This window comes from Phyllosticta capitalensis, assembly GCF_038381095.1.
Source record: "Phyllosticta capitalensis strain CBS 128856 chromosome Unknown BKA78scaffold_4, whole genome shotgun sequence".
NCBI classification, from domain to species: Eukaryota; Fungi; Ascomycota; class Dothideomycetes; order Botryosphaeriales; family Phyllostictaceae; genus Phyllosticta; species Phyllosticta capitalensis.
Genome location: NW_027117442.1, coordinates 1,465,841 through 1,483,395, shown reverse-complemented (window position 1 = coordinate 1,483,395; position 17,555 = coordinate 1,465,841). Strand labels below are relative to the sequence as shown.

The window sequence follows — 17,555 nt, the reverse complement described above, 5'->3', positions numbered from 1 at the left end:
TGGGGGATATGGATTGAGTTTTCTTCTTATTCCGCTTGGAACAGAATTTTCCGAATGCTCCTAGATCTCACTCAACGCAGACCTAGCTGTGCCACGAGGCGTGGTGGGCTTGCGAAGCCGATGGTGGCGTTGTTGAAAATGGCAGCGACCGGCAACCACTAAATTTCCCGTCGGCAGCACCGCACGTTGGACGCGCTAGGGCCTTGCCTGCTTGGCTTCCATATTGCTTTTGAACCCGGCATCTTTTGATCTTTGAACAAACACACAACAACTTTTCAGAAACCATGCCGGACCAACCAAGTAAAAAGCAAAAACGAGAGGCCTACCGCGATGAAATCTCACACAACGGCGAAGCGGCGGGCGCCGAACTGCCCAAGAAAAAGTTCTACCGGCAGCGTGCCCACGCAAATCCCTTCTCGGACCACATGCTGACTTAGTACGACTTCACCTTCCTAATGAAAGAGACGGGTTCCAGAGGGTTGGAGATTTTCCGACGTCTCAGTGCGAATGGGCAAAAATTGTGGCGGAAAATTTGCAATTGTTTTTTCCTGGTTGACTGGATTGACTAACTATTGATGCGTCCTACAGCCCCGTCGCGCCAGAGCACATGGACTGGGCCAGCCTGTACCCTGCTTATGCGGTGGAGAAGCAGCCCCAAGTCCAACCCCAGCAGCCGGAATCGGAGGAGGCAGGAGAGGAAGCAAGAGCAGGGGATGTCGAAATGACCGACGGTGGTGCTGCGGGGGAGCAACCGACTCAAGAGCAAAAGGTGGACCACCAAGCGGAGAGCGGCATTGTCGAGAAGTCGATTGGCCAGAAGCGCATTTCGAAAGATGTCGAGATTGCCGACATTGGCTGCGGATTTGGCGGCCTGCTGTTTGCGCTGGCGCCAAAGTTGCCCGAGACGTTGTTGCTAGGTTCGTGGAATTTTTGCTTTCTCTGTTCTTTTTCCCCCTCCCTCTTCGACAGTCGAAGAGGATCCACCGGTTTCGCGTTCAAGCGTCCGTTGAAAGCCGCATGATCATTACTTTTCTGCTCCTCTGCTCTCTCCCCTTTCACACGCAAACTAGCATTGATCGACTCCATGTCTAACATTCTACAGGCCTCGAGATCCGGACCTCAGTCACAGAGTTTGTGCAAGAAAAAGCCAAGGCACTCCGGATCCAGAATGCGTCGACAGGCATGTACCAGAATGTGGCATGCCTACGGGCCAACACGATGAAGTTCTTGCCCAACTTTTTCCGCAAAGGCCAGCTCTCCAAGATCTTCCTGTGCTTCCCGGACCCGCATTTCAAGGCGCGCAAGCACAAGGCGCGCATCGTCAGCTACACACTCAACTCCGAGTACGCATACGTGCTGCGGCCCGGTGGCATCGTCTACACCATCACCGACGTCGAGGACCTGCATCTGTGGATGGTGTCCCATTTTGAGAAACACCCCGGCTTTGAGAGGATACCTGAGGAGGAGCTCGAGGGGGATGTTTGTGTCGAAGTCATGAAGACGGAGACGGAGGAGGGAAAGAAGGTCACGAGGAACGGAGGCAAGAAGTACATTGCTTGCTTCAGGAGGCCGGAAGACCCCCCTTGGCCATGATGGCTTGGCTTCCACACGGAGCCCTTCTAGATAGACATTGCAAAATCAAAACGACCTCAACCCAGATGAACCCAAGACGCCTCGCTGTGACCCGAGAAAATGAACCGAGTTTTTCCTTTGATATCAGTCATCAATACCTCCCCATTCCTCGTCTTGATCCTGCTCGCCTTCATTCCCCTCCTCCTCGCTACTCTCCTCTCCCTGCGTGTTCCAATTTCTCAACTTCTTTGCCTCGTCGTCCAAGGTCTCCCTGACCCTCTGCCGCACAGCCTTGGTCACGCTCTTCTCGCCCAGCTCGCGCAACGGCGCCAGCACCTCCTCCAAAGGCATGTTGCCCTCGCGCTTCTCATCCACCTTGTCCAGCTCATCGATGTAGATGTCGACGACATGATATCTCAACCCATTGGGGATGCGGGGCTCGGTGGGGTTCAGCGGCGTCTGGCGCAGGATGTCGAGATACTGGCTGAGGCGCGGGGCGTCGCGCCAGCGGCGGGCGGCAAAGTGGCGCCAGCCGGCGTTGAGGTAGCAGCGGACGAGGTAGAGGAACTTGTCCATGCGCAGCGCGTCGATGCCGTTCCACTCGCGCGCCATGGTCTGCCAGAAGGCGGCCAGGAACGGCAGCACCAGCGCTTGCGGGAGCGTGTCGACGATGCCGGCCAGGTCGCGCGCGAGCGTCTGCTGCGTCAGGGGCTTGTCGGATTGCCACATGCCTGTGTGCGCACGGCGTGGTGGTTAGCAGGTGCCGTTGGACAGGTGAGCAGTTGTTGAGAGGGCGTGGAAGCGTTGCGGCGTACAGAAAAAGAGGCCTTTCCAGAGCTTCAGGAGCTCAATCTCGTCGAGTCCCTCCGTCCGGCTTTGGAGGAACATCTTGAGGCTCTCGAGCGCCTTGTCGCGAATGCGCTTGTCTGGTGCAATCCTCGCATTAGCACTCGAGTCGACCACGAGGAACAGAATGCGCGGTACCATTTGCGGCGAGCTGCCGGATGAAAGGGCTGTTGGGAGATGTAGATTCCGCCATAACGCCAGCTCTATCGCAAAAGATCTCACAGAAAACTCCCGGGCGGGTGTGTATAATGGACCAAAGTAAATTGACGACGGGCAAAAAGTCACGACCGGGGCTGTTATCGATAGCGGATGCACGGGCCTCATTACTGTGTGCCTTGCTGCCTTTAAAGTGAGGCCAAATTTTCAACTGATTCAATGTCTTGAAGAGTGAAAGAGGCCTCAAAAACGTATCATTATCCAGACATTCAGCACAGGAGCAGAGTGATGTAGGAATTGATATCTTATACTATACAAGCCGTACAAGCTCCAGAGAGAGATTCGATTCGGGACATGGACCATCTTCCAAATGAGGAAATCCACTAGAATTGCTGCGTCATCTGCGTCAAGAGCATGAGAATTACAGCAACAAATGACGTTCGTCGCCTTTCTGCTCAAAGTCCAGCTCCTCAACCTCCCTCTCCTTTTCTCCAAACATTCTCCCCTCTTTCCAATGTCCAGTGCATATATAACAAGATGAAAAGAATACTTAAAAGTCAGGTAAACGATGGACAATGTAAGACAAAAGAAGATTCCATTTGTGATGCCAAAAGGGCTTGGTAGCGAGTGTGTCGATAGCCGTACATAAGAAAAGGCGTTTCCCAGGGAGCATTCGTAGCAAGTTTGTTCAGTTGGAAGGAGCGTGAGATTGTGGTTGACTTAAACAGGAAGGACAGGAAGGGGATGCCGTATCTTAATGAGAAAAGCAAGGTTTTCAAGGGGAAAAAGGGATGCTCAGTCGTATCAGCGTATTCTTTCAATCAAAGGCGTGTCGTCATTCAGGTTCTAGATCGTGATGTTCATGTGTCGTTCACCATCCGTTGCAACAGCGGCTTACTCTAAGAGTAACTACTCATTTCTTCTTGTTCTTCATCTTCTTCGCCGCTGGCGTCTTTTTCGCAGATGGATTTTTTGCCGGCTTTTTGGCCGTCGAAGATGACGCTGTAGCTATGCTGGCCCTCCAAGCCGCGCATTGGTCGCTGCAGGCGATTTCGGACTTGACTTGCGTGGGCTTCTTGCATGCCTTGTTGCCGCAGCGCGTGGTTTGGCCGGAGCAGCCGCAGTTGAATTTGGTTCTGGTGCACATTTTGTTTGGTTTTCTTCTGTTTTTGAAAAGTCGGAAAAGTGTGAATGAGCGTAAAGAGCAGTGGTGAGTTTGGTAGTGAGCTGTGTGTAGTCTGTCTGTTAAGGTCTTCCTGAGGGTGGATAGGCGGCCCTTATAAACAACCATCTCGACCTCGGAGGCACCTTGTAATGGAAATACTGTTTGCAAATCCTTTCGAGCACCCGCGTTGCAAAGTGACTCTTCGACTCGAAGCTCGGGAGTTGTCTTTCGCTTGAAGTGTCGGATATTTGGTGGTCTGAGACTCCATTGTTCCAGAGACATGCGAGAATAACTTTGTTGGAGACAATGCTATTGATGAAGGTGAACCACAGCTAGACAAGACATACAAGCGCAAAGCTGAATCACCTTCTTACATGTTCCGATAGGCTTCGTCAGTGTGAATGACAAGTCACTTGCGATTATGCCAAAGCGACTTGTTCCATTCGATCTGTGTCAACAGTCAATGTGGCTGCACTCACTCTCTTTGGAATCGTAGGCAAAGTTTGAGCACGATCGAGACTAATCATATCGGATTTCGATAGTGCCAAAGGTCTAGCTTTTTTTATGGTCTATCCAATCGATCATTTACAGGCCGTGCGTGTCACATAGACGTCGTGACATTCAAGTCGTCCCACCAAGTCGGTTTCTTCATACCTCACGTCACAGTATCGACACCAATCCGCTTGAGCGTGTCTTTTGCTGTGACGATCTTAAGGCCAAATCTGTCAAACACAGTCAGCACATCCATCTCATCGACGAATCTTTGACGAAAATAACAGACCTCGTATCCAAATCGTACCCCTCTCCCCACTTAGCTACCTTCTCTATCCACCTACCGCACTCCCTCAGCCTCTCCTTCTCCTCACGACTTTCGCCGACCTGCCCAGCCGCCGCCGCTCCCTTCTTCTCTCTAGCAGTCTCATTTTCGACCCACAGGCAAGCGGCCATTTCGTAATTCGCGGCTGGTAGAACCCAAATGTCGGCTTCACGGCCGCATGCCTTGAGAGATGCCCAATCGTAGCACAATACTCCATCTCGAAGGCGGTCTTTGGCAGCGTCGATGTGGCCGCGAGCGCGTAGGGCCACCGCGGTGAGGAGAGAGTGCAGGGCACGTTCGTCGATGGGCTCCGATGTCGACTTGGACATGCTGGGTGCGGCTCCGATCCCAGAGCCAGTGTCGGAGGACTCGGAAGTCTTTCTTGAGATCGAGGTGTCCACTTCCTTTGCCTTTTCCGTGTCCTCATGCCTCTCCACTTCTTTCGATTCTTCGCCAGACTCCGATGCTTGGTCTTCTAAACAGCTCCAACGCAACGCCTTCATGGAATCGCTCAAGTGTCGATCGCCCATACGCTTGTACCCATTCCAAAAATAAATCATTTCCTCTAGCGGCGAAACACCGACGGCATCAATTAGGGACCCGCCGCGCGCTGCTGCACGAGCCTGCCATTTAGCAAGCTTGCGGGCGACAAAGACATCAAAGGGGAGCTGCCGGGCCATGAGGCGGCGCTTGGACGTATGAGCTGGAGTGCGGAGCAGCAGATCCTCGGCGCGTTTGGCGTGTTTGGCCTGTAATGAGTTAGCTCTGAGCATCAGAAAGGGTATCACATTGGGATACGGCAAAACGAGAGTCTCGAGATGCAAACCTACCGCAGCTTTTTCGTCTTGCTTCTTGAGCTTACGATACACTTCTACATGTGCGCAAGCCGAGATGTACAAATACAACCCCTGACTCCAGTTGTTCATTTCACAGCAGCGCTGGAAACCTTCGCTACACCCTTCGTAGCGATGCACAAACATCAAGGTCAAGCTCCGCTCGAACCAGTGCAGCGCCTCGACCTGCCTGAGCGGACTCGGTTTACTCCCCTCCAACAGCGCCAGACTCTCATCTAGCTGCCTCTCAGCAACAAGACGTCGTGCATCTTCCAACAACCACAAATGGCTACGTGGATAGCGCCGTCGCATCTCTCCCAGAAGCAACTTGCATCTCTCGCGAGGATACGCGCCACGCCCGCTGCTCGGCACCACGTCACACACGCCCATCAAGCCGTTGTAGTAGCCCAGAAGCATGAGTCCGGCGAGTCCGCCATAGATGTTGTCATACAGCGTGCTTTGCCACAGCATGGCAAGGCCGCGCTCGCGATCTCCACGGAAACCCACAATTTTCAGGAGGGTGGCAAATGCAGGGGGAACGAGGGAGAGAAGGATCATAAAGACGCCGAAGCACATGTTGGTCGAGGAGTGGATATAAATGTCGATGGGGTCCTTGCCAATAAAGGAGGGATCCGTGGCGTTGATGTCGGTAGCCATGTTGAGCGCCTCGTTGAGGTCGGAGGCCAGGGCTTCTACTTCAGCGATGCCTGATGCTGGCGAGTCGGATGGCGGTGGTGTTTCTGACGAGGATTTCGGTTCATCCTGCCCCTGAGACTTGTTGTCCTGCCCAGTAACGTCCAGGTGTCCCTCATATTTCGAGGTTTTAGGCGAGTCAGGGTGCGACTCGTCGGCGTCCACGAAGCTGTTGACACTGTCTGAATCTTCGAGGACCTTTTCGGCTCCGTTGGAATCTGCAGTCGCGATTTTGGCGTTGCTCCCTGCGCCTGAATCTGGGTTGGATGAGGTCAAAGCAGCCAAGCCCTTTGCTTCTACAGAATTCTCGTCTTTTTGCTTGTGTTCCTTGAAGTTGAGGCTCGACCGACTGCTTTGAGCTTGTGTCGAACCATTCGCCTTTGCGGTATCCAAGCTCTTCAAGTATGCCAATTCCGCCTCCATGATGGAGGTCAGCGCAATGAAGCCCTTGCGCAGCTTGTAAAATCCGCGAATACTTTCTGTCAGACTCTCGTTCAGTATGCAGATTATAGCATTCATGAGCTGGGCTTGCGCCTGTATCGAGGCGAACTCGGATCCTGCGGGATAAATGGCAGATCGTGAGGGTTTGCGCTGAGCGCGGCGCATGTAGTCGGCGGCAGTGCTCTCGGCTTCGTTGAGGGCATCGGCAGCTAGGCGGAGGAGCATATCCTCAGTTCATCTGTTCTCCAAGCGTAGAGTGGTAGGGGATGACTCGCGCACCTTCTTTCATTGCGCCCTGTTCGAAGCCAAGGGTTGCGCGCATGAAGACGACAACCCCCCATCCTAGCTATTGCATGTCAACCAGTGGACAATGGGTGGTGCGGTGGCATTCGTACTTTGTGGAAAGGGGTATCTCGGTCCTTTAGAAGACGCTCTGCAGTCTCCATGTCGTCGTTGATCATGTGGGCAGCCGCTATCTTCAGGTCAGCGCCTTGCGCTTTACTCTACGCATACTCCCTGGACATGGACTCGCTCGCACCGGACAAGGCATCTTGCACTAAACATGGATTAGTGACTGAGAAGCATTTTCGGCATGGGAAAAGTGAATTACATTGCTGGGGCTCATCTTCGGCGCTGAGAGACGAATTGGACGAATTTTTGCCTCTAGAACCCAGCAATCCGCCGAGAGGCATGGCGGGCAAACGAAACAAGACGGTTTCCAAGCTCAGACGACCAAAAGGACGAGGTAAGGCGAGGAGCTGAGCGAAGAAACGACAGCTAGAAAAGTACCGCAGGCAGCAACGAAACAAAAAATGCCACACGAGCCGCGGCGCAGGAGCACAGCATTTAGGGTTTTGGGGCTGGAGCTGAGATGAGGTGGAATGAAGACGGAGCGGGCTAGCTGGAGGCGGGCGAGAGGGGCGGGCTGATATGCAGCAGCGGAGGAGGAGGAGGGAGGTGTCGAAGACGTAGGGGAACTGGAATCGAGAGGTAGAAGTAGGGCCCTGGCATTATTCCTTGTCTCGGGTTTGGCGTCCAACGACGCATCGCAGAGCCGGAGTCGTCGCCCTCAGCTCGACCTATGACATCGCCCCGGGTGGTCCGGGCGTTGGGTGCCAGGAAGAAGCCCGCGCTACCTCCGAGGCCTTGGCGCCGCATGTGTGATATGCCGCTCTGACCGCCCCGGAAGCTTGACCAACACCACAACCACTACCTATCCATCGAGACATCACCGGTCTACTGCTCCCACCGCCAGTTCCAGTCCACGTGCTGCATAACTCTCGCCTACTCCTCGCTTCACGACCAAGCTAGCTGGCCGCTTAACCTCCCACCAACCTATCAGCCCTCCAACGGACCTAGCTTCCTAGCTACCCACCTCGCCGATCCGTCTCTCTACCTCTCATCACACCTCCACCATGTCTGCCCCGCAAAACAACAACGCGACCAGCAACAACACCGCTGCCGACCCCAAAGACGCTGGTGACAAGGCCACCGAGAACAACAAGCCGGCCGCCGCGCTCGAGGAGGACGACGAGTTTGAAGACTTCCCCTCCGAAGGTGCGCACATTTACCAGAAAATACTGTCTGCGGGGAAGAGCTTAAAGGCTGACTATCGCGCCACTTTAGACTGGGATACCGAGGACGCTGAACTTCCCGCCGCTGGGGCAAACACGCATCTGTGGGAGGAGAGCTGGGATGACGACGACACGAGCGAGGACTTTTCGGCGCAGCTGAAGTATGTTGGCCTCCTCATTCGCGACACATCCTGCTGGATGTTATCAGACGCTAGGTCCAAGGATATCACTGACATGTCAACAGGGAGGAACTGAAAAAGGTCGACCAGAAGAGGGGTTGATTCGCCCGGCATTGTGTACCGCACCCCATCGAGAACCATGCGGCGCTCTCCGACCTCCTCATAACGTGAGAGAGATAGCTAGGCACACAGTCGCTAATAGCGAGGGCCGAGAGAGAAGAAAGGAGAGTCAATGCAGAAGCTAAAAGAGACATTGGAATTATTCAGGCGAATATGCCATAGAAGCGGGACAGCAGAACGAGTAGACTTATCTGGAATGATATTCAGATATAACAAACATCAAGCCTGAAACCACAAGTTGAGCGAAATGATATGGCAAGTTTCGAGCACACCTCCCTGTGATTTCCAAAAGGTCAAAGACAGCACTTATAGCAACATGCAGTCCAAATTATTGAAGTAATGTTTTCATTCATCATCATCGTTATCTACAATTATTTGCCAATGAACCGCCTAAAGAAATCAAAGCCTGGGCGATCTCCCTTTTTCGATGCACACCATCAGAGCCATTCGCTCAATTGGGCGCAATCATCTAGGACTTACTCGACAGAGCAACGACACCGGGCAGGGCCTTACCCTCGAGCAGCTCGAGCGAGGCACCGCCACCGGTCGACACGTGGCTCAGCTTGTCCTCAACACCGTAGTTGGCGGCAACGGTAGCAGTGTCACCTCCACCGATGATGACGGTCTTGCCGTTCTGAGCAGCAGCGACAACAGTGTCAAGAGTGGCCTTGGTGCCAGTGGCGAACTTCTCAAACTCGAAGACACCGGCGGGACCGTTCCAGAGGATGGTCGACGACTCGTTGATGGCCTGGTTGTAGAGCTTGACAGACTCGTGGCCGCAGTCAAGACCCATCCAGCCGTCGGGGATGCCGTCCTTGTCGGTGGCGTAGCCGGTGTTGGCGTTCTTGTCAAACTTGTCGGCAGTGATGAAGTCGGTGGGCAGGACAATCTTGACGTTGTTCTTCTTGGCCTTCTCGACCAGGGCGGGGACCGTCTTGGAGCCGGCCTCGTCGAAGAGCGAGTCACCAATGGCCATGTTCTCGAGAGTCTTCTTGAAAGTGAAGGCCATACCACCGCAGATGATGATGGTGTTGACCTTGTCCAACAGGTTGTCAATCAGCTGGATCTTGTCCGAGACCTTGGCGCCACCGAGGATGGCGAGGAAGGGGCGCTGAGGGTTCTCAAGAGCCTTGGCGAAGTACTCGAGCTCCTTCTTGACGAGGAAGCCAGAAGCCTTCTGGGGCAGGTCGACACCGACCATGGAGCTGTGAGCGCGGTGGGCAGTGCCAAAAGCATCGTCTGCGCAAAGTCAACGTCTGCATCTATCAAAACCAGGAACAACTTACTGATGTAGACATCACCCAGAGCAGTGAGACCCTTCCTGAAAGCGTCGACGGCGGCCTTGTCGGCCTTGACCTTCTTGCCCTCAGCATCCTTGGAGCTGCCTTCCTCCTCGGCGTGGAAGCGCAAGTTCTCGAGCAGAACAATCTGGCCATCAGTGGCCTTGTTAACGGTCTCCTCGACCTCGGGACCAACGCAGTCCTTGGTGAAGACGACACTGCGGCCCAGGAGCTTCTCGAGCTCGGGAACGACGGGAGCCAGGCTGTACTTGGGGTTGGGCTTGCCGTCAGGACGGCCCAAGTGCGACATCAGGATGACAGCCTTGGCGCCATTCTCAACAGCGTACTTGATGGTGGGCAGAGCACCAACGATGCGCTGGTTGTTGGTGATCTTCTTGTCGGCATCAAGGGGGACGTTGAAGTCGACCTATGCTACATCAGCCTGTGTCCATTGTCGTCTCAATTGTATGCGAATAGACGTACGCGGATCAGGACGCGCTTGCCCTTGAGGTCGACGTCGGTGATGGCGAGCTTGTTGGAGAGAGACATTTTGCTGCGCGGCGATTAGCTGAGTTGGTCAATGGAGGAGAAGCAATAAGCCTGCGAGCTTTAGAGACCACGTCTGGCTCTAGCTGCCCGGAATCGGTGTCCAGCGTGGAGTGATGTCTCCCTATGAGGGGCAGGCTCTCTTGGCGCAAAAGATTGTCGCTTTACAACCAGCGCCGTCTTCTTGCAGCTCGCAGACGTCTCGAAGGGGGGTTCAATGGCAAGCGTACCTTTGTGCTGGTGGGTATCTGTTGAGGAATGAGAGAGGAAGCGATGGAGGTGAGAAAGAGGGGCTCGACTCAATGTTTTCTGACCTGAGGCGCGGGGTCTTCTTTTAACTCTGTGCCCCACCTACCTCAGTGACGCACGTCCGCCTCCGCCGCCGCTCGGGCTGCCTGACAATTCTACGGCCTGCGACAGCAAACATCACACATCTTTCGAGATAACATTACCATCGTCTGATTGCACTCCTTTCTTAGCCGTCCTGCTCCACAGTGAGCCCCGTAGTCCGCGACCTCACACCAGCTCCGCGTTCTGCTATAATACGCCTCGGATGCCCCGGCCTGCTCCGTCTGACTTCGGCTCTTTTCCGTCCTCTGCATTGTCGGATACCGTGATGGATGGTCCACAGAATCACTTGATGGATGAGCTTATTGGGAATTTGGGGCGCTCCATTCCATCTTGCACATCTTCGCCAATTGACTTCTCACACCATTGTTGAAGCAGTCAGGAGCATTCGAAAGAGGCCAAGGTATGATCTCCCAAGGTCGAACTTATCACATGAATCCAACGGGGGCACGTTTGAACTAGCCACATCGAATTGACTGCTAGCGAGAAGACCCGGTGAAGGGATGGCGATAGGCAAGCCAAGCTTCAAAAGACGGACTTGATACTACTATTGCACGCTAAAGCCTGTTATCCCTTTCTCGCCATCTCTCTTGCTCAGCGGCTATTCCTTTTCCCCCATTTTTCCCATAAGCAAGCTGGCACAACTGGAGGAAAAAGCACTATATTACCCGTATTTTGCCTGCATCGAAATAATCCAATCTCCTGCTCAAGAGTCTCCGTCTATCCCAGGTTCCTACCTAATCTCTTCCTTTTCATTGAGCCCGTCCGCTTCCGTACCATGTTGTTCTGCAAACCTGACCTGCTTGCCATCGGCAGCAGCATTTCCCCCACTCCCTCCCTGACCCCTTGCACCCCACCATTCTCTCAAACCTTTCGTCCTGCCCAAGCTAACCTCAATCCGCTCTACCCAATTGGCTCGCTCAACTCTTCTTGCGCTTTCCTCCTTCCTCGCCGCCACAGTCCGTGGATCCGTTGGTCCAAAGACGCGAGATGTAGCCACTGTCCAAGCCCGCGCATTCAGAATCTGCGTGAGAAGAGAGGGACTACTGGACGGTGTCTGCGGAGTCGAATGCTCTTTTTCTCTGGCATGCAACGATAGAGGATATGGAGGCTCAGTTGTAGTTCCAGGCGGCGTCGTCAAGCGAACGCGCGAGGGAAATGGTGGTGGTGGAGGCGCTGCCCGCAGCGGCATCAATCCTCTATCACCTCGCAGCCCCTCCCTCCCGTGCATAGAGCGAGGCAGCGGGGTTGAACTCGAACTCGAACTCGAAGATGGCACGCGCAAGCCCCATGGCAAACTGGTCTTCCGGCCACACGTCTTGACAATATCCCCCAATCCCTTTCCCAAGCTCGGCGCCTCCTCCTCATGTTTCTCCACCATTGCCGTCGTTGATTGCGTCGCAAGAAACGGGCTCCAATCAATCGGCGACCCTGAGCCATTCGACCCATTCGACCGGACAGACGAGGGCGACGAGGAAGACGACGACCCGCCGCCCGTCCACGGCCCCGCCACAACATTGATGCCTGCCAGCGCCAACGGGTACGGAGACTTTGGCGGCGCGAAGAGCGCGTCGCGCGTCGGCGGTTGCCGTTTGGGTCGCGCGATGCGGCCGGGTAGGGGCTGCGGCGTCCAGTCTAGGGGGTACAGACATTTCGGGTTGGCGTGCGCCTTGACGAGAGAGGATGGCAAAGCGTTGTCGGAGATGGAGCGGCGATGGCTGGTGTGCTGCTGGCGTACGTGGGCATACAGGTAGGGGCAGTGGCGGAAGATAGGCGGATCGTAGGGCGCAGGAGAGAAGGGTGAAAAGGGATTGGAGACTTCGCTGCAGTCCGACAGGGGGCTGTCCAGTGGATGTGTACACGGACTGACCACGAATCCATGTTGTTCTCCTTCTCCCCCTTCTGATTTTGGCTCTGCATCTGGAGTAGTCGATCTCGCGGTCATCATCGTCGAGACAGACACAGATGTGTCGATTCTTAGCCACGGCGCGCGCCGAGCTTGCACACGACCAGACGGCAGTCCCGCAGGCGATGTTACTGGTCGCGGCGGCAGTTGCCGCGTAGGCATGCGGCGGTAAGGCTGTGGAAACGGTGAGGGACTCGTGAGGCGCCTCGGACGGTTGCGCGTTGCACTTGTTCTTTGGTTGGGCGACATTGCGAAAGTTTGTGATTTCAGGGGCTGGATCTGTAGTTGGGTTGGTTGCTGCTTGAACCCAGACGGATGCAATAAGAGAGTTGATAAGAGACGCGCCAGGCGTCAAGTGTTCTTGGAAAGTGAGGTATTGTTGTCAAGTCTGTCCTGGCCAGAGGATGGAAATGAAGATGGAGAGAGAAACTCATGTCCAGGTGCAACATTGGCTATATGTAAGTGCGATGTGAATTGCCATCGCCCATGTGGCTGACTGGGTGAGACAATCAGTGCTCTCAGACAGTTCCAACTTCGGTGTCTTCGTCGTCTTCGGCGCACTGATTTGAGAAAGGCGTGGGCACAAAACACTGCAAATATAGAAAATTGGTTTGGTCTGCACGCGCCTGCTGCCTACTCACAGATATATGGCGTGTAAATGGACATCGAATAGGCCCAAGCCAAAGCGCTATGTGAAGCACATATTGGATCCCTCCTCCCTAATACTTGCTATGCCACGCGAAATGCTGAATCAAAAGACGAAAGTTGGATGACAGATGCCACTCGCAACCTGATTCGGCTAATTCGATAAAGGAGAGGGATTCAAAGCTTTCCTCTTTCCAGGAATCGCACTGGCAAGTCGACATGGCGTGCACGCAAGAACTCAGCAACGTTCTTGGCCAAGAAATCATAAGAACTTGAGCAGCTGACGCCGCGGTCCAGGTGGTCATGGAGTAGAAAGTGGACGGCGCGAAGGTTCGGGAGCTCGAAGCGATCCTGAAAATGAGTTAGCAAACTACTCAGCTTTCAAGGCAAGAAAGCTTAGCAATCACTTACAATTGCTTTTCCGGTGTACTCTTCGGCCAACAACTCCTTCACCGTGTCCACGCTCAACAAGCCCTTAAGCCAGTCCCACTCATCTGCAAAACGCACCCAAAATCCGACATTGGCATTGCTGCCCTTGTCGCCGCTTCTAGCATGGACAATCCATCCAAGGGGACCCCTGACCGTTCTTCCATACGCTCCAGAATTCACAACTCCATCTGTTGTGTGCTGGCTCGGCTGCTGCTTTGGCCACACCTTCGTCTCAGTTGGCGGCGCGATTTCCACTTCCTCTCCATTGTGTAGGTGAACTTTGTGTTGCAAGTCGGACTGCGGCAGTAACGTGACATAGTACTCGTAGATGGGCCGGGGAAGGCCTTGACGGAAGTCTAGATGCGGTGTCGCACCTGGATAACCTTCCATGACCGGATCCATGCAGGGTCGCAGGAAGCGATCGGGCATGAGGTCTTTCATATCCGACGCCTGCGCAAAGACGCGCAAGTCGACCGTGGCAGCATTTTGGTTTGTCGGGTTCTCCGGGACAGACCCGTTTGTTGTGAAAGCCAGCTTGGAGAAGCGGTGGATGTGCGGAGAGAGCATTTTGCGAATTTGAGATTCCATCATGGTAGCCTTCTCTTGAATGTCTAGCCCGACGAGGAACCAGTGGAACTCAGCCTGGTAGCCGCCTTTGGCAGTGATCCCAACTTTAGTCGTCGGTGGTGGGAGGTCTGCTTTGACGCCGTGAAGGGCGACGCGATCAGTAGAAAGTTGTTCAAACCAAAGATCGGATAGCAAAGCGGTAACATCAGAGTTGAAGTACCACGGCCCCTGGATTTCATACAGGAGCTGGCTGGTGCAGGTGTCGACAGAAACTTCTCCGCCGGTACCCAAATTCTTGGTAATGACCACAGCCCCTGAACTCGAGATTTCGGCAATGGGATACCCAATATCATCCCAGCCCTTGGATGCAAGGCGTTTGAAGCCACTAAAGTTACCACCGCAGACGTAGTTGGAGCACTCGATCAAATGTCCGGCTACGAACGCATTGGCGAGCTGGAGAAGATCGCTTCGAGCCCAGTTGTGCCACCAGTAAGCGGCACCAATCACTGGGGCAGCATCTGACACTCGGCCGCAGACGACAATGTCTGTTCCAATTAACAAAAGAAGCATGGGAAAGAGTACACGACGAACCTGCTCCGCGGGCAAATGCCTCGGCGATCCCAAGGCCACCGAGGTAGGCTTGGGCATTGAGAGGCTCAAACTTCCAGTCTTTGAGCACCTCTCCAGTGCAAATGTTTTCGAATTGAGACTGTCCCGACTCCAGGGCCTTTTGAACCGCTGGAAGAACCTCGTCTCCAGATACCCAAGCCACTTTGAGGCTCAAGCCTTGGTCTTTGACCATCTTGGTGACAATCTGGTGGAGTTTCCGAGTGTCCGAGGCGCCGGCATTGGCGGCGACCTTGATGCCATGTTTGGCAATGTGCGGCAATGCGGGCCCCAAGGCTTCGAGGAACGTTGGCTCATAAGCGTCTCCTTCCCCGTCTCCCGTCTTGGCCGCACTGCGAGAGGTCATGTTGGCTTCGGACATCCAGTCTCCAATGATGACGTCAACAGGATCTTGGTCATAGTTGGCCGACAGGGCGCGCATGGCGTCGCGCCGGTCTGTTGTTGAGCCAGAGCATCCTGTAATTGTTGGCAAGTAGAAATGGCAGGTGGAAATTGTTCTATTAGGTACCTGCAATGCGGATTGCTCGCTTTTCAGACATTTCCAGAACAGATTGATGAATTGTAGACTTGGGAAACAAATGGACAACCAAGAAGAGAATGGATGGTGCTGGGGATTGAGGGAGCAGAGAAAAGGCGTCGTGTTGAAGCAGAATTTATGAAAAGGGGACAGAGTCTATCACTTTCCAGACCGAGGCTAAAGCAGTGATGTTCGAGAGGGTCCAGTCGTGGGGAAATGGTACCACCAGTCCATCATTGCCTGCCCCTCGGCCGGATAGCGAAATGTGCGGGGACATGGCTGGTAGCTGGCCATCCATCCCCGCCTGTGGATGCAACCCCTAAAAGGCTAGGGCAGTCGTCGGATAGCTCGGTTTGAGCTGCGAGAAACATGACAACTGTACAGCAGGTGATGTAAAAAGCAAAGGACGCAGAGAGACAGACAAGGTTGGGGTCAAAGGATCGTCGGCTGGGATAAGGGATGAGAGAGTGGAGCGCGTGCAGCAACTGCCACAAGGTCTGATGCAGGAATCTTTACTCAATGCCAACATCAAACCTCCACTAAGAACTTCGACCTGGATAGGTCTTTGTCGGCCTAGAGTGTTGCAGCGACCTGACTTTCTGCCTCAGGCAAAAAGTGGCGCTAGGCAGCAAGCGCCATGTGAGCACGCGACTCGCCACTTCGCCAACGCGTCTTCTCCGTTTACTCCGCGCGCTTTCTTTCTCTCCAACAACAACACATTCGCGCCACTCCTCGCCTTCGCCTTCAACACCCTTTCGCCGTCAATCAGCAGTCTTGTCGCGTCTGACAGACCCTTGTCACCACCATGAGCACCGAAGACGACATGACGTCCCAGGCTGGGTTCGATGATGGTGCCATGGGGACGCCTGGTGCCCCAACGCCCCTCACTGCCCTCGAAGGTGTGAATGGCCTGAGTGCGCGCGACATCAAGCTCATCATGGACGGTGGATATCACACGGTCGAATCTGTGGCATACACGCATGTCTACGCATCCAAAGCCGGTACAAACATGCAACTGACATGAATGCAGGCCTCGGCGACTACTGGAGCAAATCAAAGGCATTTCAGAGCAGAAGGCGTCCAAAGTATTAGCTGAAGGTTGGTCATGGCTATTCACATACCACCCGCATTCCCAACTGATACTTTCATAGCGTCGAAGCTGGTTCCCATGGGCTTCACAACTGCAACTGAGATGCACCAGCGTCGTAGTGAACTCATCTCCATTACGACTGGATCCAAGCAGCTCGACACTCTTCTCGCTGGTGGTATCGAAACGGGCTCCATTACCGAGATTTTTGGCGAATTCAGAACAGGCAAAAGTCAGATATGCCACACGCTTGCCGTGACGTGCCAACTTCCGTTTGATATGGGTGGTGGAGAGGGAAAGTGTTTGTACATCGACACAGAAGGAACTTTCAGGTAAGTCGCATTCGCTCAAGTCTGGAACAACCTGACTAATACGATATGCACATCAGACCTGTACGTTTGCTGGCTGTCGCGAACCGCTATGGTCTGTCCGGCGAAGAAGTCCTCGACAACGTTGCGTATGCTCGGGCATACAACTCGGACCACCAACTCCAGCTTCTCCAACAGGCAGCTCAGATGATGACCGAGACTCGATTTTCTCTCCTTGTAGTCGACTCGGCAACATCGCTATACCGTACAGACTTCATGGGTCGAGGAGAGCTGTCGGCGCGCCAAGTGCATCTGGCAAAATTCATGCGGACTCTTCAAAGGTTGGCCGATGAGTTTGGCATCGCCGTCGTCATCACCAATCAGGTCGTTGCGCAGGTTGATGGAGGACCAAGCGCCATGTTCAACCCAGACCCGAAGAAGCCAATTGGTGGTAACATCATTGCTCACGCCAGTACGACAAGACTGAGCTTGCGCAAGGGACGTGGTGAGACGAGAGTGTGCAAGATCTACGACAGCCCCTGTCTGCCTGAAAGCGATGCCATGTTCGCCATCAACGAGGATGGAATCGGTGATCCAAGTCCAAAGGACCTTGAGAAGGACTAGAGCACGAGTTGATTACTGAGTTTCCTACTTGTTAATTGGTTGCATCGGTCGAAGAGGACTTTTTCAGCAAGGCGTCGCGGCGGACTTTTGGCTTAGGAAAGGATGACATTTAGCTGAAATATTTGCGCAAATGGAAACTTCCAAACGATGTGGTTTGAACAATCGAAAGAATTGTAAAAATGTGTCAAAGGGTGTCAACTCCTAGGTTTGGTGCCAAAGTCACGGCACACGACGATTTGAAAGTCAGCCTGTGGGCATAGGGAGCATTCAAGTAC

At 54.0% G+C, this 17,555-nt stretch overlaps 8 protein-coding genes across 8 annotated transcripts; 3 read left to right on the top strand and 5 right to left on the bottom strand.

Moving 5' to 3' along the window:
* Positions 1 to 284: 284 nt before the first annotated feature.
* BKA78DRAFT_249189 (putative methyltransferase-domain-containing protein) lies at positions 285 to 1,593 on the top strand (the record flags this gene model as incomplete). The annotated part of the gene is made up of 4 exons (XM_066884453.1): positions 285 to 436; positions 589 to 658; positions 803 to 917; positions 1,103 to 1,593. 4 exons carry the CDS (start codon positions 285 to 287, stop codon positions 1,591 to 1,593), a joined length of 828 nt encoding a protein of 275 aa, XP_066745460.1.
* Positions 1,594 to 1,716: 123 nt separating this feature from the next.
* Positions 1,717 to 2,611, bottom strand: BKA78DRAFT_249077 (uncharacterized protein; the record flags this gene model as incomplete). The annotated part of the gene is made up of 3 exons (XM_066884440.1): positions 1,717 to 2,303; positions 2,388 to 2,498; positions 2,557 to 2,611. The coding sequence occupies 3 exons, from the start codon at positions 2,609 to 2,611 to the stop codon at positions 1,717 to 1,719; spliced, it is 753 nt and encodes a 250-aa protein (XP_066745459.1).
* Positions 2,612 to 4,210: 1,599 nt separating this feature from the next.
* Positions 4,211 to 7,317, bottom strand: BKA78DRAFT_117924 (outer membrane protein Iml2/Tetratricopeptide repeat protein 39). The gene is made up of 8 exons (XM_066882371.1): positions 7,134 to 7,317; positions 7,062 to 7,079; positions 6,919 to 6,995; positions 6,803 to 6,869; positions 5,387 to 6,732; positions 4,994 to 5,305; positions 4,521 to 4,594; positions 4,211 to 4,448 (listed from the first exon to the last, which is right to left on the bottom strand). Exons 1-8 carry the CDS (start codon positions 7,213 to 7,215, stop codon positions 4,400 to 4,402), a joined length of 2,025 nt encoding a protein of 674 aa, XP_066745458.1. The 5' UTR covers positions 7,216 to 7,317; the 3' UTR covers positions 4,211 to 4,399.
* A 395-nt stretch (positions 7,318 to 7,712) lies between these two features.
* On the top strand, positions 7,713 to 8,735 carry BKA78DRAFT_311615 (uncharacterized protein). Its single transcript, XM_066888228.1, has 2 exons — positions 7,713 to 8,258; positions 8,342 to 8,735. The coding sequence occupies exons 1-2, from the start codon at positions 7,939 to 7,941 to the stop codon at positions 8,376 to 8,378; spliced, it is 357 nt and encodes a 118-aa protein (XP_066745457.1). The 5' UTR covers positions 7,713 to 7,938; the 3' UTR covers positions 8,379 to 8,735.
* On the bottom strand, positions 8,588 to 10,387 carry BKA78DRAFT_117886 (phosphoglycerate kinase). Its single transcript, XM_066882370.1, has 3 exons — positions 10,160 to 10,387; positions 9,683 to 10,103; positions 8,588 to 9,635 (listed from the first exon to the last, which is right to left on the bottom strand). The coding sequence occupies exons 1-3, from the start codon at positions 10,223 to 10,225 to the stop codon at positions 8,866 to 8,868; spliced, it is 1,257 nt and encodes a 418-aa protein (XP_066745456.1). The 5' UTR covers positions 10,226 to 10,387; the 3' UTR covers positions 8,588 to 8,865.
* A 916-nt stretch (positions 10,388 to 11,303) lies between these two features.
* BKA78DRAFT_294684 (uncharacterized protein) lies at positions 11,304 to 12,725 on the bottom strand (the record flags this gene model as incomplete). The annotated part of the gene is made up of 1 exon (XM_066886388.1): positions 11,304 to 12,725. One exon carries the CDS (start codon positions 12,723 to 12,725, stop codon positions 11,304 to 11,306), a length of 1,422 nt encoding a protein of 473 aa, XP_066745455.1.
* Positions 12,726 to 13,298: 573 nt separating this feature from the next.
* On the bottom strand, positions 13,299 to 15,165 carry BKA78DRAFT_249627 (uncharacterized protein; the record flags this gene model as incomplete). Its single annotated transcript, XM_066884490.1, has 3 exons — positions 13,299 to 13,472; positions 13,533 to 14,662; positions 14,709 to 15,165. 3 exons carry the CDS (start codon positions 15,163 to 15,165, stop codon positions 13,299 to 13,301), a joined length of 1,761 nt encoding a protein of 586 aa, XP_066745454.1.
* A 633-nt stretch (positions 15,166 to 15,798) lies between these two features.
* On the top strand, positions 15,799 to 17,428 carry BKA78DRAFT_311607 (Rad51-domain-containing protein). Its single transcript, XM_066888227.1, has 4 exons — positions 15,799 to 16,239; positions 16,292 to 16,359; positions 16,413 to 16,680; positions 16,737 to 17,428. The coding sequence occupies exons 1-4, from the start codon at positions 16,067 to 16,069 to the stop codon at positions 17,278 to 17,280; spliced, it is 1,053 nt and encodes a 350-aa protein (XP_066745453.1). The 5' UTR covers positions 15,799 to 16,066; the 3' UTR covers positions 17,281 to 17,428.
* Positions 17,429 to 17,555: the final 127 nt, after the last annotated feature.

Excerpts from the sequence above, each read along its gene's own strand:
- BKA78DRAFT_117924 (XM_066882371.1), bottom strand. The coding sequence starts at position 7,215 with ATGCCTCTCGGCGGATTGCTGGGTTCTAGAGGCAAAAATTCGTCCAAT. Across the intron at positions 6,870-6,918 it reads GAGATACCCCTTTCCACAAA|CTAGGATGGGGGGTTGTCGT; the intron begins GTACGAATGCCA and ends GACATGCAATAG. Across the intron at positions 5,306-5,386 it reads AGCAAGACGAAAAAGCTGCG|GCCAAACACGCCAAACGCGC; the intron begins GTAGGTTTGCAT and ends AACTCATTACAG.
- BKA78DRAFT_311615 (XM_066888228.1), top strand. The coding sequence starts at position 7,939 with ATGTCTGCCCCGCAAAACAACAACGCGACCAGCAACAACACCGCTGCC. Across the intron at positions 8,259-8,341 it reads GACTTTTCGGCGCAGCTGAA|GGAGGAACTGAAAAAGGTCG; the intron begins GTATGTTGGCCT and ends ACATGTCAACAG.
- BKA78DRAFT_117886 (XM_066882370.1), bottom strand. The coding sequence starts at position 10,225 with ATGTCTCTCTCCAACAAGCTCGCCATCACCGACGTCGACCTCAAGGGC. Across the intron at positions 10,104-10,159 it reads GCAAGCGCGTCCTGATCCGC|GTCGACTTCAACGTCCCCCT; the intron begins GTACGTCTATTC and ends GATGTAGCATAG. Across the intron at positions 9,636-9,682 it reads TCTGGGTGATGTCTACATCA|ACGATGCTTTTGGCACTGCC; the intron begins GTAAGTTGTTCC and ends GACTTTGCGCAG.
- BKA78DRAFT_311607 (XM_066888227.1), top strand. The coding sequence starts at position 16,067 with ATGAGCACCGAAGACGACATGACGTCCCAGGCTGGGTTCGATGATGGT. Across the intron at positions 16,240-16,291 it reads GTCGAATCTGTGGCATACAC|GCCTCGGCGACTACTGGAGC; the intron begins GCATGTCTACGC and ends ACATGAATGCAG. Across the intron at positions 16,360-16,412 it reads GTCCAAAGTATTAGCTGAAG|CGTCGAAGCTGGTTCCCATG; the intron begins GTTGGTCATGGC and ends ATACTTTCATAG.